The 27,059-nt window shown below is 36.6% G+C and overlaps 1 protein-coding gene across 10 annotated transcripts in view; it reads right to left on the bottom strand.

Annotated features, from left to right (window-relative positions):
* Positions 1-27,059, bottom strand: part of HDAC9 (histone deacetylase 9) — a 912,538-nt gene that overhangs the window by 534,257 nt on the left and 351,222 nt on the right. For 4 of the 10 annotated variants that reach the window (XM_065939945.1, XM_065939951.1, XM_065939954.1 and 1 more), the window contains exon 2: positions 13,447-13,509. In XM_065939945.1, coding sequence (XP_065796017.1) covers positions 13,447-13,509 — 63 coding nt within the window. The other 6 variants (XM_065939948.1, XM_065939946.1, XM_065939947.1 and 3 more) reach the window with 6 other exon arrangements.

Raw genomic sequence — 27,059 nt, 5'->3', positions numbered from 1 at the left:
ATGTGAGATAATGTGTCAGTCCCTCAAAAATGTTTGTGCATTCTACTGTGTGTATCCATCACTGTTCCCTATTCATGAGAGAGCAGAACATGAGGAGAAAACAGCTCCTAGACACTGCTGTTTCTTCTTTTTTTAAAATAGATCTATTACCTCCATGAAGTACTTCCTTGCTTAACTAGTGCAACCACTTGTCACAAATCTATTCAGTGGCTGTCATAAGGAAGATTATGTATCCTAAACATTTTGTTTGGAAGTTACAGTTCTACAGCCACCACATAACAAGGTTTGACCCATGATTTCCCTAAATTAAATACCCAGCACACTGTAGATGCTCAATAAAAACTTTGGTTTATACCATATTTTATACCCCTTTAAAACGTGTGCAATATTGTGTTCGTGAGAAAACCTTCTCAGACTTCTCTTCTTCAGCCTATGAGCACATACTGTTGCCCTTCTTTTTGGCCCCCAGGAAAGAGAAAGCATTCACTTCTCTAGGTTCCCACTGCTGGAGTAAGATGTTTCAGTACAGTTGAGCCAAGAGTTTGAATAGGGACAAAGATAAATCTTCAGAAAAGAGCAAAGATAAGGAGATCTACAAGGTCCTTAATTTCTAGACAACAGTATTAATCCTAGGAAGAGTTCAGCGATTCTACAGTCTCTCTTTGGAAAATAGAGACAGTCATAGTCAATAGTCTTTCCTGGGCTTTCTCATCCACATGCTGATAAAATTCCCTCATTCCTCATACAAGGCAGAGGTAAATGGAAACTAAAATAGCTCTGTAACATTTTCTGCTCTTTTCTAACTATTTTTATTCTATTTGACTTAGCCCAAATGCAATGTTGATGGAAAACCTACTTTCATTGGGAAGATTTTCTTCATATTTTAGCATCCTCAAAAGGCTTTATTTGATTATCATAGTTATATGGCCCCTGGTACCAGTCACTTTCCATCCCATTTTTCCATTTTGTTTTCCCTTAGTTCTTATTACTATCTAAAGTAGCCTTGTCATCCATCCATCATTCAATTGAACAATCAAATCTACATGTGTTTCCTTGTCCTGTTTCAGAGTTAGATCCTCTATCCCTAGAACAACACCTGGTTTTGTGGATGATTCTCAAATATTTTTGAGTGAAAAGATGAGCAGATGAATGATGATTTCACCTCAGCTTTCAAAGCTTCAAGCAATTACATCACCCTCCCCAAACCTTCAACCTGCTAATTAAGACTGGTTGGGATGTAACTGGTTCCTATAATTGCTTCTACTTACACCCTCTGAATTTATTTATTACATCTTGGCTTCTTTGAGAATACAATTGAATTGCTGTGTGTTTCCTGTTTTTGTCCATCATTCTGCAAATTCTTATGGTCAGTGGAGTCCTTATACTGAGTACAAGCACAAAAATATTTATCTTTTAAAAAGATAATATGTTTTTTCAGTAAATAATAACAAAATTATGAATAGTCTGACTGAGCTCTAAGTTATCCATTCGAAAGCATTTTGACTAAGGTGCAATAGGAAATGTATTAACATACCACCTCCACGTTTTCATCATCTAACAATGAGTTAATAGTGAGGAAATACAAAATACAAATTTAACAGATTAAAATCACAATTCTAATTTTAAAGCAAAATATTGATTGCTAAGTTCTGAATTAAGTACATAGTTTACATAAGCTAAGTGAACAGTTCTCAAATGTGAAATTGCATGTTTTATTATACATGAAATTTGTTTGGCTCATCAAGAGTTAGTTATACCAAAACAACTAGCAGAGGCTTGTATCTACATTTTTAATATACTAAGAATTTTAAAAGGAGTACGTCAAGGCTGTATATCATCACCCTGCTTATTTAACTTATATGCAGAGCACATCATGAGAAACGCTGGACTGGAAGAAGCACAAGCTGGAATCAAGATTGCCAGGAGAAATATCAACAACCTCAGATATGCAGATGACACCATCCTTATGGCAGAGACTGAAGAGGAACTGAAAAGCCTCTTGATGAAAGTGAAAGAGGAGAGTGAAAAAGCTGGCTTAAAGCTTAACATTCAGAAAACTAAGATCATGGCATCTGGTCCCATCACCTCATGGGAAATAGATGGGGAGACAGTAGAAACAGTGTCAGACTTTATTTTTTTGGGATCCAAAATCACTGCGGATGGTGACTGCAGCCATGAAATTTAAAAGACGCTTACTCCTTGGAAGGAAAGTTATGACCAACCTAGATAGTATATTAAAAAGCAGAGTCATTACTTTGCCAACAAAGATCCGTCTGGTCAAGGCTATGGTTTTTCCAGTGGTCATGTATGGATGTGAGAGCTGGACTGTGAGGAAAGCTGAGCACCAAAAAATTGATGCTTTTGAACTGTGGTGTTGGAGAAGACTCTTGAGAGTCCCTTGGACTGCAAGGAGATCCAACCAGTCCATCCTAAAGGAGATCAGTCCTGGGTGTTCACTGGAAGGACTGATGTTGAAGCTGAAACTCCAATACTTTGGCCACCTCATGCAAAGAGTTGACTCATTGGAAAAGACCCTGATGCTGGGAGGGATTGGGGGCAGGAGAAGGGGAAGACAGAGGATGAGATGGCTGGATGGCATCACCCACTCGATGGGCATGAGTTTGAGTAAACTCTGGGAGTTGGTGATGGACAGGGAGGCCTGGCATGTTGCAATTCATGGAGTCGCAAAGAGTCGGACACGACTAAGCAACTGAACTGAACTGAACTGAACTGAAGAATTTTATCTCATCTGTTTAAAATCAGCAACTTATATTAATATATCACACCCTATTATAATCTTTTATAGCTATATTTTATATACTGCTGCAATAAAGCCAAAAGCACAGAAGATATATTTTAAAGGCATGGTAACAAATTATTAAAAATCATTTATGATGTATATTCACCTATTTTTCCATACCTTATAAGTAATCTGTATATCCACTGTACTTATTTCAGAAATCATTTCTAAACCCAATCTTCATGGGATTTTAAAAATAATCTATCTCCAGTATCTACTGGTGAAATTTAATAGAATTTAGACTTATTAGCTTTAAAAGACTGTAACAGTTTTCTTAATAACAGAGTCATTCTTGCAAATAAAAAAAGAAAAAAGTTTGTCTGTGTATATGTATAAAATGCCATTTTCACTGTGAGGGTCAACAGCGAGGAGCCCTGTGTATGAGCCGTGTTAACACCAGAGAGCTTAGCAATGTCTGTTTCTAAAAATAAACCCTGTGTGTCTCATGTTGTCATCATCAACCAGAGTCTTCCGTGCTCTGTGACAGAAAGCATCAAGGCTGCCTGTTTGCCTTTCCATAAGCATTATACATCACTATCCAAAGGCCTCCCCTTTCTGTCAGAGTGGGAGAGATAAAAAGAATTCTGCAATCACCCTAAACACACATTTAAACATTATTGCCCCTTAAGCAGACAGTTATCATGTTGTTTTGGCAGCAGGAAGGAATCTGTGGTTTCACTTGAATGTTATTCTTCTTTATTTAAACTACTAGAAATAACCCAAAAATGACAGAATGCTCTTTCTATAAATAATCATTCCAGTGTAGAGTTATATTAGGAGGTAACTCAGATGGCATGATAACGCCTAACAAGCTAATCTTAGACCTGCGATGCCATAAGATAGAAATACGGAAGCTAAGAATAACTGACCCAAAGGAGTCAGCCTGCTAAAGAGAGCCACAGACATGTGGGCATCTGCAGATTTTAATGCATTTAATGATCTTCTGAAAGCTTCTTTCTCCCACGAAGGCAATAAATTATGTTGGTTAATAACATGAAAATCAATAATGCTTTTACAATGTAGTGATTCCTAAAGATGGCTTGAGATTCTCAGAGTGAATAGAATTATAAAAATCAGTGGATGGAAACCCAAGAGTTGAGTCTTGAATAACTCGATTAGCATCTAATTGGTGAATTTTATGAATAAGCTACCTATAGAACATTAAATATTCATCCAGTGAAATAAAATTTAAGTCAGGATTAAAAAAAATACAATTTTCTCTCAAAATGCCTGAACTGGACCCAAATTGAATCAATATATATTCAAAACAGGCAGAATCTAATTCTGTTAGTTAGATCATCCCTTGGCTCAAACATCTGACACTTCATGTTGAAATCAGGACTTGAGTGTAGATGTAAACTTTATTAATCTCTCCCTGCCTCTATTTCTAGGTAAAGACCAGGATGGGTATAATTCAATTACTTCGGCTGAAAGAAACTGAGCCCCACGGTGTGAACATTTGAAAAAACAAAAAACAAAAAAATTTTTCATCAGCTAAAATACATTAATAATCGTGTTCTTTTGAAGTGGTATAACCCTTAACATTTAAGGTTTGTGAGATGTTACTGTTACTATGAGAACTGGAAATCTTAAGCCAAGTGCACTGGGATAACTGGTTCTGTCCATGGTGTCTGCTCATTACTCCACGTGTCATCAATCTCAGGGAATACTGAAGGTTGCCTTAAGTTGGTCTCAGCCCTAGATCTTGTTAACTTACTCCAGTTTAATTATCAAGCTCTGGGGTTGTGAAGTAAGGCTCTTCCAGAAAGTATTTCAATGAAGTTGCATATGTGTGCTGTAAACTTCTCAGGACCAAGAGGAGTATCTACATATGTGTTTATAAGTATAGCTGATTCCACCTCTTTAGCACCAAACAGATATGAAAACCATTCTACCATGCTAAATACTTTCCTCTTTGAGAAAGAGTGGCAGGGACACGGTAAACAAGAACAAGTTTATAGCTGATCTGTCAGCTCCAAGCCATGATGACCATCAGTAAATTTCCCTGAAACAATGTTCTCATTGGTAAAATACGCCGCAAGTACTGTATCCCTTCTCAAGCTGTGGAGAGGATTAAATGGTAAAATAATGCCTGGTATAGAAAAAGCTCTGAAACATTAGCTCATTATATCAATAATAAGAATGACAGTGATTTAAAAAAAAAAGATGAGCATATATAGGTCCAATCACTGACCTTCTAATCTGAGATTTACCAACTATATTCAAGTAGAATGGGGCAGAAAGAAACAATAAAGATGCTGAGAGTGATAATATTTATTACTAATAAAAAATGAGTAGCTCCTGATGTAAAATCACAGACTCAAAATAACACTTGAATTCTATCCATAAGCAGATTTAAAAATCAACATCACAAATAAAACTTAAATTGAGTCCAATTCATGAAGAGCTTTTCTAGCTCACCCTATGTGGGGTTCTTTGAAAACTTTCTGGGTAGACATGTTTCTACAATAGCAAGAACTCCCAGGCCACAGTGTAATTTAATGGAAATGCAGAGAAATTTTCCCGAGTTGTTTTTTTTTTCTGTTGTTGTTTGTTTTTAATTTCAAATTTCGAAAAAAAAAATACATGACAGTATCATATTTTAACTGAGCTTGGAAATGCCATGCCTTAGCCACCCACCAAAACTTACATTGAATAATTGAAAATGACATTCACATGGCTACAACTGTGTCAATACTGAATATAAATTACAAATTGAACATTTCAAATACAAGTGGTAGAGGAAGAAGGGGAAGACATGAGGGGAAGACACAAGAAAGTGAAGTTCTGGGGTATTTCCAGACTTATCAACATGCAAAGAGTTTAATCATAAGTAAATGACTAATTATAGTTTGTGGTTTGGTAAATTCCTTCTTCCTTAAATGTAGTTTTCATTGGATTTAATTATTGGGTATTTTTAAAACATCATATATAAAAGCCCCATCACTTATTTTTACTATGGAAAATTTAACATGGATATAATGAATGGAACTGATATTTTTATAAAACGTAAGACTGACTTAGTTTTGTATTCATCAAGCACTGAACATAAAGTTCTCCGATAACACTTAAAAGTACACATTGTTTAGTATTGTTAAAAAAAAAAACAAAAACTTGTTTAAATTACATTTGTTTTGTACAACTGACTTAATGGAAAAAAATGAAATTAGTGGGAACAAGGTATTTTCTTGTCCTTTCATATCCCAATTGTCAATCTCCCAAGATCAGAAAAGGGAGAACTACCCAATATAAGGGCATTTCACATCCCAAGCTAATAACCGCTAGTACTGCAACTTCCTTTTAAGAACTGGATAGACTACGGTACTGACACGCTGTTTTGAAACACATGCCAAAATATCTTCGAATTTCATCTAAAGAAGGCTTGTTTTAAAAGTCATTCCGTGGACTTTTATTGCAATTAAATTGTTTTCAAAGTATTCTAATTCAGGAAAAAAAATATTAAAATGAAGTTTCCATCCCAGATTGTTAAAATTGTTCATTACTCTGAAAATATAATGACTATAGCAACATACTGGCAAAGAAATTGCTTTCTGAATATTTTAAAGAAAATCCTTCCTTAATGTACTGAAAAAGTTTACACATTCTTTAACAATTTCTTGCAATACTTTCTGTATCTCTCAAAGCCAACAATAAATGAGTATTTTACTCAAATTTCCAATGAAAGCTTTAATATACCAGTCCATAATGTTGATTTTTCTCCTTCCTAAAAAAAAAAAAAAAAAAGAAGAAGACTTGCAGCCTAAAGGGATCCAGTCTTCTTCCACAATTACTTCAGTCTCTTTAGTATTAGGGACTCCTAACAACAGAGAGTACTAAGAAAGGATTTCTATTCTATAATAGTAAAAAAAAAAAAAAAAAAAAAAAATCAGTGTTTAAATGGATGTGTATCTTCATGAAAATGAAGTAACACAAATCAACTGAAAGAGAAATTACACAGTCCACTTCCTTCACTTATTTGTATTCTGAGAAATTACAAACTAAAGAAAATTATAAAGAAGAAAATTCCAACCACCAACCAACACTGCAGCAGCAAATGCTGTGGAGTCCAGCTAACATCATCCATTTTGCTTACCCTTTCTTCTTTCTTCTGGAAGTCAGACTATTAGTTGCAGGCTCCACCTTCCCTGGCTCAGTCATGGTCTGAAGGAGTTATCATAGCGGTCTCATTCTTCTTTTCAGCAACTCACTAATACATGGGCAGGTGATGTTCTTTTGGTCAGTGAATTATTAAAGAAAACTTGCTAGAGAACTTCTCAGAAAAACTTCTTAAGAAAACATCTAAGGAGGCAAAGTTGTCTCATCTATGTCTCTGGAATTTATTGTGTATGTAGACAATGTCTGGAATTGCTACAATCAACTTTAGACTACTGGAGGAAAGAGACGTATGATGATACCAACTCTAAGACCAGCAGTACCAGTAGAACGATGAACAATCTGACTGCCATTGATATGACTGATTACCACGCTATTCCACTAAATGATAAATTATCTTGTCACTGTTACTTCGAATAGGATTTTCTGTTACGTGCAGTGGGAGACTAACCAAGCTTCTATATCTAGTACTTACAGTTAATCAGTGCTAGTATTTTGGCATAGTAGCCTCATGTGTGGGTGTGTAAGAAACACTTTATAGAAAATATGGGCATTTTATAAAAATTCATATAAGGCAAAAGTCATGACAATGAAAACAAAAGTTCCCCTACCACCACCATGCACAATTTCTTCCTAACTTTCTTCTATTTATATATGAATTATTCTGGGAGATAGATAGATAAAATAAACTATTATAAAATGAGATATCACCAAAGTTAATTTTATTAAAAAAATAAATTCAAATGAATTTAATAACGAAAAACTGCATTTGAAAAGACAATAAACATACTAAATGCTTCCTTTCTACATGAGGTACTATTTCCAAAAAGAAATATCTAAGATTAAATGAAGAAACTATTTAAAAGAAATCAGTGTTTGGAGTCTCTTTTTTTAAACCATGTGTTTCTATTTTAAACAGCGGGGAGTCTGTCCCCACTCAGAAAGGAGCCAATATCAGTGCTTTCACACATCCCCACATCTCACCTCTTCCCAATGCCTCACATTGATGAGAGCTTTAGGAATATCTTTACATTGCCCTACTTCACAAAATTTGCTTCTTGTCCTACAACCACAGTCTCACATTTGTTTAAAAGGATTCAATTTTTGCCCCATTAACCTAACTATGCTTTTTCCTCCTCTTCTGACTGCATTTCACTTTTTGCTTTTGTTTGAAGTTCTTTTTTTTTCCTCCCCATTGTGTGGGCTTCCCTGTCAAGCAGTCTGGGCCGTGGTTGAGGATGTCTAACTTGCCTACATATTTTCTCTATATTTTAATAACATCTCGCTGGAGTGGAACATTAGGTTGCACTTCTTTTACAGCTTCTGAGCTTTTATTCCATTATCTTCTGGCATGGAGTGCTGGGTAAGTTTGATAAGCCTTCTTGAGTTTCACACAGTCTCTCCCCACCCCCACTCTCTCCCGCTGCAGATCTTTGCTTTACTTGCCTGAACCCCTGAAGAATTATTTAACATTTGAAATTCAAGAGCCCAGTTAGGATATGACTCTGCTGAGCACTTGCAGCAAATTTTCCTAAAAGATGAGAACTCTTTCAATATGCAGATTTCTTTTTTTTTTTCCTTGTCAGTGGAATAATCTTCCTTTATTTTTACAAAATGATCTTCTGTTTTAATGTTTTGAAATATCAACTTCAGGGACATAATAACCCTTTTGGTACACTGTCTTTGTCTTATTACTGACTTCTCTCCAATTGCTTTAATCCATTTTCCTTTTTCAGTCCCTCTGATTGTCTCCAGCCTTTCCTCTTTGTTGGTAAAAATTTTCACTGGTATCTATTCTGTTTCCTGCTATTTCTAATGAGTATTTTTGTTCTATAATTATCATGCTTTTTTTCATTCTAAATTTGTTTTCCCAGACTTAAAATATCCTTTTTCATCCCATATCATTGGTTTAGCGTCTTATCTTTGAGCTTCTGCTTTATGGAATGTATGTTCTTACTAAGGTGCTCTACTTGCAGGAATAAATTAGTACACAATTTCATGGTCTCAGTGAAGTTGATGCTTTTTTCTTAGTCGGATCTATCAGATTAGATTTTGGGGAAGAATATTTCACTTCAAAAAGCTATGGGTCTTTTTTTTCCAATTTACAGTGTTGCTCTTAAGTCTTCATTTCTCTGGAGAGGCAGCATTTGCATTTGTTCACCTTCCTCCATCTCACCAGTTTCTCTTCCAGAATCCTTTATATTATGCCTCAGTCACAAGAAAAAAACACCACCACCACCAAAAGCTGAGGATGTCCACTCAGTTTGCTTCTCTCCAGCTCTGGGAATATTAGTGAAAATTTTCAGGAAGTTGTCAATTGTCAGTAAAATTCTAAGGCGGAACAGAATTCAGGCCCTGTTAAGTCACTCAGTTCTGATCAAAGATCCCGGCTTCCATTTTTCCTTTGACTGCCAGTTTCTGAGATATGTTGCATTTGGTCAAATCATTTTCTTTGCCCAGTTAATGATAAGTGTTGTGTATGGGGGGTGGGGTGGGTGGAGGGGTAGACAGTTTATACTATTTTAGGATTCCTTCATTATCGATCAGTGGTGAGACATAACATAGTACTTTTCAAATTTCTCATCTCAAAAATGACCTTTTTAAATTCAGAGTTTGAGCTTATTATAGTCTTTTGAGGGATTTTATTGAATTTCCTCACTTAAAGGACATAACAACAATTATGCCACCTGTGTTACCCACAGAAAAATAAAATACTCATTCCTGTCCCCATTCTCAACGGGCCTACTCATAGCCAGCTTTCTGATTGCTACCTATCAAATATTTCAATTGATAACAACCTTGTAAGTAAAGATAACCTGAGTTAGAGAATGGCAAAAATAGTAATTATGGGGAATGCCAGAAGTGATTCTTGACATGACAGGGGCATTTCACAGACTTGCATTTTCATAATTAGATTCTGCTTTCCAAGTAGACATAAATGACTACTGAATCTAAAATGTTCATTTTCCCTCGACAATATACACCAAGGAGATAAAAGGATTCTGAAAGGGGGAAGAGACATTTTCCTTACAAGAAATTTAGAATTTAGATTTCAATGTTTTTCTTTTATATCCTAAAATAAGAATACATAGTGAAAACAGGAGTTTTCCTTATTATAAACGTGTTTTACAATGATGTTGTACAAACTCTAGGAAATTCTTTCATAATAATCATTCCAATATCATCTGGATGGCTCTGCTGTCCAACATATTAAGCAACAAGCCTGGCAACAGGACAACACCCCGAATTCTGCCAGCCACTGCTGAGTGACCTGGGTCAGGGCTTGTATGTGCTTCAGTTTCTGCCACTTATCACTTATATTGGCCCACACAGCCACAAAAGTGGAGACTGACCTGGCAAGATGCGTCACTCATACCGAACTGCAAGATTCAACATTATAAAGCATTTTTACTGGAAAAAAGAAAGAAAGAAAGAAACACTAGCAGACTACACTGTAGAACCTAATTCTACCTTAGATGTCTAGCGTGGCTAGGTCAGAATTAGGAAAAAACGGAACCATAAAAAGCACTTGTAATTCAATAGTATATAAAAAGCTCTGAAGTAAAGTCATCGATATTAATGCACAGTATCCAATATAACTAGAAAAACAAATAGGAACTGGAAATCAATGACTAACGAGAAAACATAGCTTTTCAAACAGCTAATTTCAAGAAATCTGCTGCTGGGATTTCACTGTTAATTCTGCAACTTCTTCGCCTTCGAATATTATGTAATAAGCCATTTCATAGCATGCGCGCGCACACACACACACACACACACACACACACACACACATGCGCTACTCTGATTAAAAGTCACCATTTGCCCAAGGAGAGAATTTAGTTCTTATTAGACCAGGAAAACAAAACCAAACCCTAATTTATAAGGTAACTAAGGAAAATTTATCAAAATAAAAAGTCATTCGCCTATGTGATGTATAATTTATAGCTTATCTGGCTCATTCAGTGAGATAGATCTTGGTACTGAAGAACCAGAAACCCAAGTTCATTCACTAAAAGTATTAATAAAAAATAGTGAGAACACACGTTAATGACGTGTTACCTTTGACCTTCACAGGAATGCCAAGAGGTAAGCAGGAGGACATCTTTATTCTTCAGTTTACAAGTGAGTAAACCAGTTCCACAACTTAGCAGCAGAGCTCTGGCTAGAACACAGAGCTCTCAGCTCCTAGAACAGTATTCCCTTCACCTTGCACTGCTACAGTGTATCTTTTTCTCTTTCAGATCCAGAAACTCCCATCAATTTCTAACCCTTTCAGTCACATCTATGCCACTGGTCCAAAGAGGAATTGAACAAGATTTGTAGCTAAATGTAAACAAAAACACCCCTAATTTAGCAATTAAAGGGCAACCCTACCAATATGGGTCACCAGCATCACTATCACTTCCCCTTTCCCCTATATCAGTGATAACCAAAGTTTCCTGCATATTAGAATTACTCAGGATTTAAAAAACCCCAGTGTCCAGGCTGTTTCTCATACCATTTAAATAGAAACACTAGAGGCGGACCCCAGACACCAGCATTTTGTAAAATACTCAGTGCCACCACCTCTGAGAGTCACTGCCTCAGCAGTATACAGCACTAGGGAAATTACATTTAAGGGCATATAATAATATGCTAATAAAACCAAAAGTTATAGGACAGAGTAGGAAGAACGCAAATGTTTTTATGTTTCAAATTTAAAAATAAATAGAACTTGGAGTTTCCTTATTTATACCAGACAGGTTTGGGAGTGGATGTCAACTGACATCACGATTCATTTACTGGTGCTTACATGCTTCTTCCTGTAAAACTGACAACAGCACAGACAGTCTCAAGCAGGTCCCTGCTTGAAAATACTGTTGCTTTGTATAAAAAAAAAATCATGAAATGTCAGGAAAATGACAATCTCAACTGAAATTCGGAGTAAATTTGTGTATAATTATCAGATATTGAGAAAAAGTGAAGCTTACAAACACCTGTAGCAGGCTTCAGTGCTAGCAGACAGTCTCTGCTTGAAAGGCACAGCTTGTTTTCTACCATATGAAAGAAATAGTAAACTTGTAACATGGAGATAAGGACTAAAAGGACAAAGTGTAGTACTGAACAGACATCTAAAATAGTAATTTAAATAGAGTTGGTAGATATTTACAAATAAAATGCTAAGTGACCACTTCCATCAGAGACATACAGGCTGACCCCTCCTCATGCTTCGGTCAGCTTTGCAGCTGACAGACATTCTGGTATGTTTGTTTTTAATGAGCAGGCACTACGAATTAATATAAGTCCTGTCACTTAAGTGTGAACATACCAAAATGACCCAAAATTGATATTTTGCTCTGGAACAGAAGGATCCTAAAATCATTACAAATAACCGAGCTTCAAAGAAAACTTGCTTCAAACACAGATCCAGAGATGAGAAGGCATTCAATGCTAAAACAGATATCAAGCCAACCTGTGGAATCTTTCTTTCCCATCTAGTTCTACCAAGCAAACGCTGCTTTATGCCACATTCTTAATATGGAAATCTAGGTGGTGATCTATAATTATGATTAGGCCCACAAAGAAACACAGAAGACGTGAGGGAGAACTTTAAACCAATTTAGACTGAAGCATTCCGAAGAGAACCAAGACAAAAAGTCCCTCAAGCTTTAGGAACTAGCTGTAAGGGATAAATATGAAAAGCAACAATTACAAGTACCCAAGTACCGTGCTATTGCCCAGAGAGTCTGTGCTTTTAACAAACAGAAACTGATAAAGCTGACAAGCTTCATCTCCCATCAGCTCAGCTTCTTGAAGGCACAAGCATATTCAACAGAGAAACTAGAAATCGGAGTCTGTTTCTGTTATCCTTTAAAATGTTGCACCTGCATACAACATCTTTATATGTGTGTTATGCCATTGCATCTGCCTGACAATGCTAGACTCCCCAAAAGCTTTGAAGATGATTAAAATAACCATCTGCTAATAATAAATTTATTTCATCCTTAAGAAGTTTCATTTCGGGCTGAGGGGAAAAAAAAAAACCCAAATTAAAACTACCTTCACAACTCTTGTAGCAAACACATTTCAAAAGGTAGGTCTATAAATAGATGTGGTTCTGTAGGCACACTGTAAATATAAAATCATCTGGCTAGAGACGGCTGCAAGGGAAACTGCAGCCCCAGTATGAACTTACCTGATTTTTAAAGTCCCACTAGAACACACATACAGTCAGTACACATCTCCTCTTTCTAGTTGCACAGTCAGTCAGTTGCAAAACACCCCCAACTACATTTTACTTATCTCAGTCCCATCCTTCATCAGAAGCTTGGCGATTTCATTCAGAAGCAGCCTGTCCCTGAGCACACTGAATATGCACGGAAACAGCGATGGAAGGGATCTAAGTTAAACCTTCCAGATGCACCAAGAAAACAGCAACATCAACACCAAAAAGCAGCAGACCCTTAAGAGAGGCGCTTCCCTGAGCTGCACTTCCCAAGTCAGCCCCCTTTTCACACAGAAAACGGCTCAGTGATGAAGAAAGATCTTACCTGAGCTGATCATACTGTGCATTCTCTGCTGAGCCAAGAGCTGCTCTCGTCCAGCCACCCCATCTGAAGAAAAACACGAGTCAGTCTCGTAAATTGTCTGCAGCATATTCCAATCACTCTTACTTCAGCTACATGAAAGATTCATCGCTGCTCAGTGCACGGGCCCCAGGAACTACCCTGGCTGGTCCTCCCTCCTCCCCAAGGAAAAGCGGCAGAGGATCAACTTTAACAATGAGTTGCTTTCTGTTCAGAGGGGCACGCACTTTTCAGAAGACCTGGACACTTTTCCTATGTTACCAACCTGTGTACAAAGCAGAAAGGACCCCGTGGATGCTAGGGCTCTCTGGAGTTTAGGCTATCCCGGAAACTAAAAGCAGGTGGGAACTAGGAGTGTGCTTCAGGGTTATTGCTTTGTCAGAGTAAGTAGAAAAATATTAACTCTACCCACGAGAAAAAGAAACCAATTAAACCTGGCTTATAGTTCCTCAGGCTGCTGGAGTTTCCTTGTAGGAACCGTCAGTCAGTCCTGCCAGTGGCTTCGGCTGGTGCCCTTCTGCTATCTGTGTGTGTCTCTTCCTCCTCTCTGGTCTCTCTCAGCTCAACTTGGCTAAAGCTAGTGATAATCCATTTGCATATGAATCAACAACAGCATGGCCCACAGGCACAGAAATAGAACAATGGTCGGCCTGAGCCAAAAATAGGTCAAGCATGGCCGAGTGATTGGAGCCTGCATTAATGCATTTAAAAATACCCCAGCAAACCCAGCTGTCCAGCCTCTATCTTTCAAACCATAATTCTCTATTGCAGGGCCTTAAAAGCCATTAACTCTTTCCTCCCTCCAAGCTTGCTTTACACACTGTTTCCATACTGGCGATTTGCTTCCAAAGAAAGCAAAGGTGGGGGGGGGGGGTGCGGAATCAAGAATCATAATTCTAAGAGGGCAAATGCACATACATTTCATTTCATTTTATTTTTGTAGTATGTGTTTTTGGAAGAGAGAGGAGAGAAGTGCAGAGCTCTGTATTGGTTCTAAAATAATACTGGAAGCTTTTGCTCATAATGTGGTTTCTGCCTCACCCACGCACAGCAATCCTGGTGTTCTATTTTTGTTGCCTGTTTCTCTGGCTACACTGCAGTTGGCTGTAGCACTAGAAGCTTTTCTGCCTTCTAGTTTCAAGACTGACAGGAGATTTAGTAGAGGTAGTTTCAGAAAACAAGCACACCCCATGTTTATGAAGGACTAGCTTGATTTTTTTACTTGATATTTAATGTAAGGCAACTGTCCGCTTCACAAATCTTAATGCAATCTTAGTACTACCTATCTATTATATCCTATTCAGTTTCTATTATATCTAAATTTTTTTAAATGTGTGTATATATGAATATACAACATGCTCCATTTCAGCTTTTCAGGCTAAATTCAATTCACCTGCAAAAGGAGAAGAACATGTTGGTACTTTTCCTGTGTAGGTACTTTTCTTATGGATGGTGCAGCACTACTGGTTCAATAAATATAAACAGTCAGTCCCCAGATAAATGTTCAACATTCATCTCTACACTGATTGCCTGAAAGACAGACCTCACTTTTCTATAGAAATAGTATTTATAATAGTTGATATATTCCCAGACCAACACATATTGTGGAACTCACCTGTAAAGTAAATGAGCTACAGAATTTAGTACTAAAAATTCTATAGTTTCTGGTGTATCCATACATCTTTTCTATATGAGGAATAAATTCTACATCATAAATTGGCTTGCTAGCTTCCAGCAACTCCCAAGGGCAAATCCCAAAGTGAAAATCCAATGGTCTGGGAGATAGTCTCCTTTTTCTAAACTAGATCGGCAAGAAAAATAAAATTCCTAAGGCACTGGTAGCAGCACAGAAAGAAAGGGAAACAGCAGAGTGTTTCAAGGGTCTCAGGACAATCAAATGAAGGAGGAATGTTCGTCAACCAGAGTGTGAGGCATCAGAAAAAGAACAAGGAGACAGAATTTTGGTGAAAAGGAGGAAGCATGTTAAGTCAACAGGCAGGTTAAATAGGCACTGTTAAAAAATGGCACTAAATTTTCCTTCTTTCATATATTAACTTCTACTTATTGCACAATTCCCAGGTGGCGACAGTGGTAAAAACCCACCTGGTAGTGCAGGAGACTTAAGAGACCTGGGTTTGATCTCTGAGTCATGAAGATCCCCTGGAAGAGAGCATGGCAACCCACTCCAATATTCTTGCCTGGAGAATCCCATAGACGGAGGAGCCTGGTGGGCTACAGTTCATGGGGTCGCAAAGAGTCAGACACGGCTGAAGCGACTTAGCACACACACATTGCACAATTATATTTGAACAGATAAATTACAAGATTTTTTTAAAGAGCTATTCCAAATTACATTTGACTTAAGCAAAACAAGAAAACCTTATGCTCCTGTCAATGGGAAAAACAATTTAATTTCATCTGCTATTACAAGTAAACCTTCACTCTATTAAGAAATTGGTGTTTAAAATTCCAGAAATGGAAATTCTGTGGCTCTGGCAACTTAGAGATTATGTAACCAATCACAGCATTTTAGACCTGGGAGGACTTCTATAATGATGTCCAAACTCTCTGTCCCCCAGGATGCCAGGGTACCTGGGAACTGACTCATAGTGTTCTCCAGAAGAGGTTCTTCCCTGAACCAGAGCAGCCTAATTTTCATCTGCTTACTTTGAAATGATTTCTTTTGAATAATGACTTCTTGTGTTAAAACAAAAATTAAGGAAAAAAATATGGTGTATGGTGACAGATGGTAACTGGATTTATCATTACTATCATTTTGTAATGTGTGGAAGTATCTCAAGTCATTATGCTGTGGACCAGGAACTAACACAGTGTTGTAGGTCAGTCATACTCTGAAGACAAACTCATTAAAAAAAAAAAAAATCAAATTTGTGATTACCAGAGTAGAGGGGTAAGGGGAAAGGAATTGGATGAAGGTGGTCAAAGGTACAAGCTTCTAGTTATAAGATAAAAGAATACACATGTGATGTACAACATAATCATTATAATGATTAGTTAATATATGATTAATCATAATTAGTTAATATATGATTAATATAATTAACACTGTTGTCTATTATAAAAAAAAGTTGTGAAGAGAGTAAATTCCAAGAGTTCTTATCACAAGAAAAAAATTTTTTTCTTTTCACTTTACCTTGTATCTATAGTAGATGATGTATCAGATGACTCTCTAAACTGGTGGTAATCATTAATGCTGTATAAGTCAAGACATTATGCCCTATACCTTAGACATACAGTGCTGTATGTCAATTATATCTCAGTAAAACTGGAAGGAAAAAGAAAAGTTGATCGAGTACGAATGGTCTGCCTAATTTACACATGAAGAAAGTAAAGGAACTTTTTAGGCCTATGAAGGATGCAAAAAGCATTCACTAACGGAATTATGACAAAAGAGACTGGCTTAGTTTCTAACAGCTAGTCTAGCCTAGCAGGACCAGCATTCATGTTCTCAAGCCTACCATTTCATCCCTTATAGTGCAAATAAATATCTGAGACATTTAAAATAAACTTTGGTATTATCTACTTAGGAAAAATAGAATCATTCAATTGTCTCAGAGTGATTTTAAACCGAATACATAAAACTAGTGATAAACATATAAGAGAGATGACAAAAATTCTAGTATAGAGACGTCCCTGGAGGCCCAGTGGTTAAGACTGCACACTCCCAATGTAGAGGACCTGGGTTTAACCCTTGGTCAGGGAACTAGATACCACATGCCACAACTAAGACCAGGTACAGTCAAATAAATAAATAAATATATTTTTTAAAAACACATACTTTTTCTTTAAAAAAAATCCTAGTACAGAATTTCCCTGACTACAGTTGTGGTTACTTCCCAATAAACCCCTGCATGAAAAATATCATTAAGTCAAAACGAGTTTAATGTACACTTAACCCACCAAACATCATAACTTATCCTAACCTACTTTAAACAGGCTCAGAACACTTAACAGAAATCTACAGTTGGACAAAAGCATCTAGTACAAAGCATACTTTACACGGAGTATTGAATATCTCGTGTAATTGACTGAATACTGTGCTGAAAGTGAAAACTGAATGTTTTTAAGATATTGGTTATTTACCCAGCGAACAGTGTGGCTGACTAGGAACTGTGGCTCATGGCTGCTGACCAGCATCTTCAGAAAATATCAAAAGGCCTATCACTAGCACGGAAAAGACCAAAATGTCAACTATGGTTTCTACTAAATGCTTGACTTTTTCTCACCATAGTACAGTTGAAAACTGGTAAATGGAACTGAAACCATGCATAGTGATTAGTCAAATCTATTTCACCTGCCTGGACTAATCAAGGTTGTTTTAATATTTGCATGTCCTCCAAGAGCACATGGCCTAAACAGTAAGATGTTTGCCCAAGAAGTTTTCCAAAAGCCTGGAGTCAGTTGCATATAATTTGAGCTGAGTTGGTTAAGACTGGGTAGGACCATAGACTCTTCAAATGGGCATGCCGAGTGTTCACCAAGTGACCTTTTGAACATGTAGGAGCCTTTAGCTTAGTTGCACCTGCACCTAAAGACAAGTATTGCACCTTTTTCCAATCACCTTTCCCCAGGCTTCCCAAGCTCCCCATGCCTCAGACGCCCCTGCTTTTCTTTATCCCATCAATACCCCTAGCCCTTGATCTGTGAGATTTGTTCTTGTGTCTTCTTACTGGGCTGCCTTTCCAATAAGTCCTCTCTCTGCTGAAAATCTCCAGGGGTTCAGCGTTTTGGCTTGCTGCGTGTCAGCAGGATGAACCTGGTTCGGTAACTGAACCACTAACATTGGGGACCACCTGTATTGACATAATATAAATCTCTTGTCGTTTTACATTTACATTATTCCCTCAAACTACAATTTACAAAAATATTCACCAAGCTTTTATAATCATACAAAATAAAATGAAGTGAAACTCAAAAAAGTAATTATCCATTCTCAGAGGTCCCCAGATAGGGCAATCCACCAAATAATGGATCTTCTTCACTCTGATCAAGTTATATACTTTCAGGTTTATTTATATTTCATCCATGCATTCTTCCAGCATGTTTTGTCACTAGCAGACTTGTCTGTCAACTCTTGATAGTGAAAACTCAGTTTAGAGCAAAAAGACACAGGACCCTTATATAAAATAGATGCCAATTGTTTCTGGCATCATTAAAATCACCACCAAGTATATTGATTACCTCTATTGTCTAAGAACTTAAACATCAAGAATATCGAAGTAATTCTTCTCACACCATCTCAACAAAGTCGGTAAAGAAATGTGACTAAGTTTCCTTCTGGGTGCTTGCAAAACCAATTTTACTGACCAGGAAAAAAAGATACTACCTTTCATATTATAAGAACTATAACAAGTTAATACAAATGTAAGGCTAGAATAGATGGGTAGTTTTAAAATTTTAATTCAATTTAATAAACATTTTGGAAACTGATCTAAATATTACATTTACTTAATATGTAAAAAAGAATAGGGCAAAATATTAAAATAGGCATTGAATCCTAATGTAAACTGTCATTCAAAAGTAATTATGATAATTCCAATTCTTTTAAAGGATATATAGGAAGATGAAAAAAAAATTAATCAAACATTTAAATTCAATTTTATTTAAAATTTTAAATTATAGCTTAAAAAAATCTATATGGCATCAAAATATTTCCACAAATAAAATGATTACAGAAAACTCCACTGGAAAAAAAACAAAGAAGGTGCTATAACCTGATCTATTCTTCCACCATAATACATCCTCTGTTCATCTATAATCAAGCACAGACTTCTCATGTACAACCAAATCCCACGGTTCTAGAATCTAGATGCAGTAAGATTTAAAACTCATTTGCCTTAAATACTCAACAGTGCTTTACAAGAAGCTACAATTACTCACCCAGAGCTTTTACTCCTCCATGTACTCTTTCTCACTCATGTTGATGCTTCTCCCAACCTCACACTTCTCAAAGTATTGTCACAGCGATGAAGATACACACACTTACCTGCAGGCAACTGACTTGATTCCTGGACCCCAGAGGAGCAGCAAGGAGAGGGAGAGTGCAATGTACTCATTTTTATTTTGAACTAAGTAGCTTATTTTTCTGAAATGTCTTGTCTCTTGGAAAGACATGAAAAATGCTTATTAAACTTGTTGCTGTTGTTTAGTTGCTAAGTCATGTCTGACTCTTTTGCAACCCTATGGACTGTAGCCTGCCAGCCTCCTCTGTCCGTGGGATTTCCCAGGCAAGAATACGGCAGTGGTTGCCATTTCCTGTTCCAGGAGATCTTCCTGACCCAGGGATCGAACGCGTGTCTTCTGCACTGGCAGGCAGCTCCTTTACACTGAGTCACCAGGAGGCCCTCTTACTAATGATGGATAATCAATTTACAGGTTATGCCTCTGTACTGTAACAACCTGATTACCAGAAGATCTTCAGCTAAGGGAAAATTCCCTGGAGGCAAAGGGTCTGCATAAACACATGAGCAATGAAATTCCAGGGAGACTGTTCCAAATGAAAACAAAACAACTCCAATAAAAACCCTAGAATTGTTGGCTTTGCTTTGACTGAAAATCATTTCTTCTCTAACTCTTCCCTTCAAACTGGATGGATTGATCCATGATTTATTCTATTTTTAGCGGATTATAGAGCATCAGGATCATCCAGTTACTTGTTTAGAAATACAATTTATTGGGTCAGAACTATTTAATGAAAATCTCTGGGGGGAATCTGAATTATAAAAGCCCTTCCAGTGATTCTGATGCACAATGAAGTTTGAGAACTAGTAGTTAAGATCATCCTTTCCAAAGCAATGATTAGATGGCTAAAGATATAAATAAATTATCTATTTTGGGTCTAATTTCAAATCAAGCATTATTATTATAGTACAGTTTTTCAAAATGAAAATGAACATGATAATAGACTGAAGAAGACCATTTAATACTGATTTTGTATTTCAAATTGTATATTCTTGGCTAACCTATACTATGTTTACCAAACTATGTATATACAAGGTATTTATAACACTAGAAACTTTTAGCAGAAATCTTAGTTGCAAGACAAAAATGCTATTTTTTGGCTATAGGGCTATGAAAATAAAAATTTGGGGAGAATTCCAGTTAAATAAAATCAGTATTCTAAACTTTGCAATTTGGCACACTTCAAATTTTTAATTTTTCATTATATTACAAAGTGAGTTTCATCCTCATGTAACAGTACCTTTAATATTTATCATCTTGGAAATAGATGTGATTCTGATTGCCAAAAATTAATAGTCATAATTATGATCTGGATAGATACTATAGTTGGGAGCTATGTGCTTAGTTGCTCAGTCATGTCCAACTCTTTGTGACTCCATGGACTTCAGCACACCAGGTTTCCCAGTCCATCACCATCTCTGAAGCTTGCTCAAACTCATGTCCATTGAGTCGGTGATGCCATCCAACCATCTCATCCTCTGTTGTCCCCTTCTCTTCCTGCTTCAATCTTTCCCAGCATCAGGGTCTTTTACAGTGAGTCAGTTCTTCCCATCAGTTGGCCAAAGTATTGGAGCTTCAGCTTCAGCATCAGTCCTTCCAATGAATATTCAGAATTGATTTCCTTTAGGATTTGTTTGATCTCCTTGCAGTCTAAGGGACTCTCAAGAGTCTTCTCCAGCACCAGAGTTCGAAAGCATAAATATTTCGGTGCTCAGCCTTCTTTACGGTCCAACTCTCACATCCATACATGACTACTGGAAAAACCAAATAGCTTTGACTAGACGGACCTTTGTTGGCAAAGTAATGTCTCTGCTTTTTAATACTCTGTCTAAGCTTGTCATAGCTTTTCTTCCAAGGAACAAGTACCTTTTAATTTCATGGCTGCAGTCACCATCTGCAGTGATTTTGGAGCCCAAGAAAATAAAGTCTGTCACTGTTTCCACTGTTTTTCCATCTGCCATGAAGTGATGGGACCAGATGTCACTATCTTTGTTTAGTTTTGCTATTATTTCTTATTTTGCTATTATTCTTCTGTGGAGACTTCTAGGGTTTTCTATGGAAAATATCATGTCACCTACAAATAGTGACTGTTTTACTTCTTCCCTTCCAATTTGGATGACTTTCTTTTCTTGTCTGATTATCTGGAAGTTCCAGTACTGCATTTAAATTGAAGTAGTAAAGGGGGGATCCCTGCCTTGTTCCTAATTTTAGAGTAAAAGTTTTCAATTTTTCACTGTAGAGTATGATGTTATCTGTGGATTTTCCATAATATCCTTTATTATGTTGAGATATGTTCCCTCTATAGCAATTTTTTATAGAATGAAAATTTTTATCATTAATGGATGCTGAATTTTGTCAAATGCTTTTTCTCTGTGAATTGAAATGATCATGTGATTTATGTCCTTCCTTTTGTTAATATGGTGTATCACACTGATTGGTTTGTGAATATTAAACCATCCTTGTGTCTCTTGAGATAAATCCAATTTGATCATCCTGTACTTTGATAAAAAGGTATAGGACTGTTTTTATGTATTGTTAGATTTAGTTTGATAATATTTGTTGAGGATTTTTTCATCTATATTCATCAAATATATTTTCCTATAATTATGTTTAGAAATGTCTTTGGTTTTGATATCAGATTCTAGTGGGCTTATAGAATTAAATTGGGAATGTTTTGTCTTCTTCAATTTTTTGAAATAGTTTGAGAAGGAACAATATTAGATCGTCTTCATATGTTTGTTAGAATTCACCTGTGAAGCTGTCCAATCCTAGAGTTTTGTCTGTTTGGAGTTTTTTTAAATTACAAATTCACTTTCAGTACCAGTGATCAATCTGTTCTAATTGTCTTATTCTTCCTGATTCCTTTATTGATCTCCTCAACTACTCTTATAGACAATGACCTATCTCTTTAGTATTACCCTTTGTTTCCTTTTAAGTATGGCTTTTACAGACAGCATATTTCTAGATTTTTTCCCGCTCACCTCATAAAAAAGTCACATATTTACTAAGTTCATGGAAGGGAGATAGTGGTTCTTGCTGGTTCACCACTTATCAAGAGCAAAAAAGTAGTATGCCCATTTCACCCTTCAGAACTCTGCCCAAAGCTTATCTCCCCAGAAAAGCCTTCCCTGACCTGAACTCCTGTGAATGAAAGGACCTAATTACAAACAAAGCTAGTGGAGGTGAGCTGTTTCTAGAAGATGATGCTGTGAAAGTGCTGCACTCAATATACCAGCAAATTTGGAAAACTCAGCAGTGGCCACAGGACTGGAAAAGGTCAGTTTTCATTCCAGTCCCAAAGAAAGGCAATGCCAAAGAATGCTCAAACTACTGCACAATTGCACTCATCTCACACACTAGCAAAGTAATGCTCAAAATTCTCGAAGTGAGGCTTCAACAGCAGGTGAACCCAGAAATTTCAGATGTTCAAGCTGGATTTAGAAAAGGCAGAGGAATCAGAGATCAAATTGCCAACATCCGTTGGATCACTGAAAAAGCAAGGTTATTCCAAAAGAACATCAACTTCTGCTTTATTGACTATGCCAAAGCCTTTGACTGTGTGGATCACAACAAACTGTGGAAAATTCTGAAAGAGATGGGAATACCAGACCACCTTACCTGCCTTCTGAGAAATCTGTATGCAGGTCAAGAAGCAACAGTTAGATTTGGACATGGAACAATAGACTGGCTGCAAACTGGGGAAGGAGTACGTCAAGGCTGTATATTGTCACCCTGCTTATTTAACTTATATGCAGAGTACATCATACGAAATGCCAGGCTGGATGAAGCAAAAGCTGGAATAAGATTACCAGGAGAAATATCAATAACCTCAGATGTGCAGATGACACCACCTTATGGCAGAAAGTTAAGAGGAACTGAAGAGTCTCTTGATTAAAGTGAAAGAGGAGAGTGAAAACACTGGTTTAAAACTCAACATTCAGAAAACTAAGATCATGGCATCCGGTCCTATCACTTCATGGCAAATAGATGGGGAAACAATGGAAACAGTGACAGACTTTATTTTCTTGGACTCCAAAGTCACTGCAGATGGTGACTGAAGCCATTAAGAAGAAAAGCTATGACCAACCTAGACAGCATATTAAAAAGCAGAGACATTACTTGGCCTACAAAGGTCCGTCTAGTCAAAGCTATGGTTTTTCCAGTAGTCATGTATGGATGTTAGAATTGGACCATAAAGAAAGCTGAACACCGAAGAATTGATGCTTTTGAACTGTGGTGTTGGAGAAGACTCTTGAGAATTCCTTGGAATGCAAGGAAAACAAACCAGTCAATTCTAAAGGAAATCTTCATTGGAAGGACTGATGTTGAAGCTGAAACTCCAATACTTTGGCCACGTGATGGGAAGAACTGACTCATTGGAAAAGATCCTGATGCTGGAAAAGATTGAGGGCAGGAGGAAAAGGGAATGACAGAAGATGAGATGGTTGGATGGTATCACCGACTCAATGGACATGATTTTGAGTAAACTCCAGGAGTTGGTGATGGACAGGGAAGCCTGGCATGCTGCAGTCCATGGGGTCACAGAGTCAGACAGACTGAGCGACTGAACTGAACTGAATTTTGTCCTTCCTTCTACAATATCATAAATCACTGGATATTTTAACACTGTCTACACATCTATTCCCCACACTAGACCTCAGCAAGTCAAGAACAGAGATGTCATTCATCTTTGTGCCCAAGCCACTGAGGAGTCAAATGATAAGCACTCTATGTGTGTTGCTTAAAAGGATATATGCAGAATGAAATTCGGGAAATTTCAGCAATTTTGCCTCACTCTTAAGGTTCTCCTTGGCTCTAAGGGCCAGCGTGGCCCCTGTTGCAATAACTGCACAGATATAGTGAAAGGGACTCTTCTAAAACATCAAGGCTCGAGTCAAAGTAAGCGCCACTTAACATTCTCATTGACTCAAAGAGTTCCTTTTCAGTTTTAAAGAGATCCTACGTGGTCAAAATCTCCGGAAGGAGGGGACTTTATGTTTACTTGTTTTCTAAAGAAAAGAGAAAAATATATTATGTGAACTAGAAATAGGCTTCAGATAATAATTTATATTTGATTCATGAGAACCACAGAATCACTTTTACACGAAGGGCAACTACATAACATCTAAATCATCTAACTTGTTGGATGGAAAAGAAGCTCTAGATTCAGACAGATTTGACTTGACTTTTAGCTGTCAATTATTTGGTACTCATAAGCTGTATAGTTTGGATAAGTTACTTAACCTTCCTGAGTCAAATGTAAATTAATGTATATATAAGCTAGATTAAAAAATTTGAATGAATTCTTATCATATTAATATAATTCTTTAGACTGATAAACTATGCATATTCAAATCCCCTCAACTTAAAACTGGGAATATTAACATTGTCCTTGCAATGTTGCCTTAATATTTAGAAATATGAATATAAAATTCATATAATTATGCCAAGAATATAATAGGTACCCAGTATACTGTATTTATTATTATTATTAGAGCACATTATCAATATATAAATCAAGTAATATATAATTGAAGGCCTACTTAGACTTCTATATTCTGAACGAAGATAATTCCTATTTCTCAAGATCAGCTGTAACACTGTAAAACAGAATATAAAGATCATTAAGACAATAAGTGCTGGACAGGAAGTGGAGAGAAGGGTACCCTCCTACATTGCTGGTGGGAATGTAAACTCGTCCAGCCACTATGGAGAACAGCATGGAGGTTCCTTAAAAATCTAAATACAGAGACACCATATGACCCTGCAGTCCCGCTCCTGGCATACATCTTGAGGAAAACATGACCTGAAAGGATACATTCACCCCAATATTCACTGCAGCACTGTTTTCAAGAGCCAAGAAAACAGACACAAGTTAAATGTCCAACAGAGGAATGGATAAAGAAGATGTGGCACGTATATACAATTGAATATTACTCAGCCATTAAAAGTGAAATAATGCCATTTGCAGCAACATGGATAGACCAAAAGACTGCCATCCTGAGTGAAGTAAGTCAGACAGAGAAACAAAAACATCATATGACATCTTTTTATGTGGAATCTAAAAAGACATGATACAAATGAACTTATTTACAAAACAGAAGTAAACTCACAGACTTTGTGAATGAACTTATGGTTGCTGGGGGAAAAGGATGGATAGTAGGGGTAGATAGGGAGTTGGGATGGACAGGTACACACTGCTGTATTTAAAATGGATAACCAACAAGGACCTACTGTATAGCACAGGGAACTCTGCTCAATGTTATGTGGCAGGCTGGATGGCAGGGAAGTTTGGGAGGAGTGGATACATGTATATATATGTATGGCTGAGTCCCTTTCCAGTCCACTTGAAACAACCACAGAATTGTTAACTGCCTATACTCTGATACAAAATAAAAAGTTAGAGAAAAAGAATATAAAGATTATTAGTTTCTGCTGGTTCATAAAGGAGAAAAATTGAGTGCTATATAAACTAGATAAAAATTAGAGTGAATTTTTTTCATATAAATATATAACTCTTCAGACTGATAGATAAACCATGTGTATTAGAAAACTCACTGATAACTGCAAAATAAGAAATGGAAATAATGAACAAGAGGGTGATTGGTATATTCCAGGCTATTTTCTATGTTTATTTTGTAAGAACAAATTAGGAAGAGAGATTAATGATGACACTCACATGAAACACAAAAACTTCAATGGGTACACAGAGCTACTTATTTTTTTTTGTCATTTAATCAAAACCTAGGAATATCTTCAAACCACAATGCATTCCCCTACCCCCCACCAGCTAATGTTTTCATTCCAGATGGCTGTGAGTGTCTATTTAAAAATCAATAAGCTAATAACAGTGATTTAACTTGAAGCTATAGCAACATGTTTTTTATAATGAAATGGGGACTACTGTCTTTTTATTTTGGCATTTTTCTGAAGAAAACTTTCAACAATACTTCCGGTAAGCAGAAAGGACCATTTGGAAGCCAAATTCACTTATTTTAAAGTCAACACCTTACTTGGATTGAAATTTATGACTTTTTGATTATTTGAATTATTAATAAAAAAGTATTATCTTGATAGAACCCAAGTCTATCAAGGTTCCTACTCTTCCCAAGGTAGAGGCAAGTCTTCCTATAGTGAAAATAAACAGAAGTCTAAGAACAATTAGTGTTCTGAGGACTAAATGGTAGAGAACTCTCAAACATAATTTAGTGTTTCCCTTTATAAGCTAGGAGAAAACTTTAGTAAGAAATATCATTTAAGAACCTCAGGCATTTCACTTAAAACATGTACTTTACTCAAAACAGGATCAACCATACAGAGAGTGTTACATTAAAAAAGAAAGAAAGAAAAGAAAACTTAGGCCAGTACAAGGCATGAGAACTCACAATTACTCTCAGGAACTATGAGTTCATTAGGAACTCATGAACTCATGAATCTCCGGAACTATGCTAATATGGCTACCTTTGTATCTTATGGGGCAACAGCTATCATCACATATTTTAATATCCAGTCTATGATAAATCTCAAGTAGTCTTTTTGTTATCTTAACTGAATCATGTTTTATCATACATCTCAGAAATGTTTAACTAGTAGAA

Source organism: Muntiacus reevesi, chromosome 6 (genome assembly GCF_963930625.1).
Source record: "Muntiacus reevesi chromosome 6, mMunRee1.1, whole genome shotgun sequence".
Classification (NCBI taxonomy): Eukaryota; Metazoa; Chordata; class Mammalia; order Artiodactyla; family Cervidae; genus Muntiacus; species Muntiacus reevesi.
This window is presented reverse-complemented; position numbering and strand designations above follow the sequence as displayed.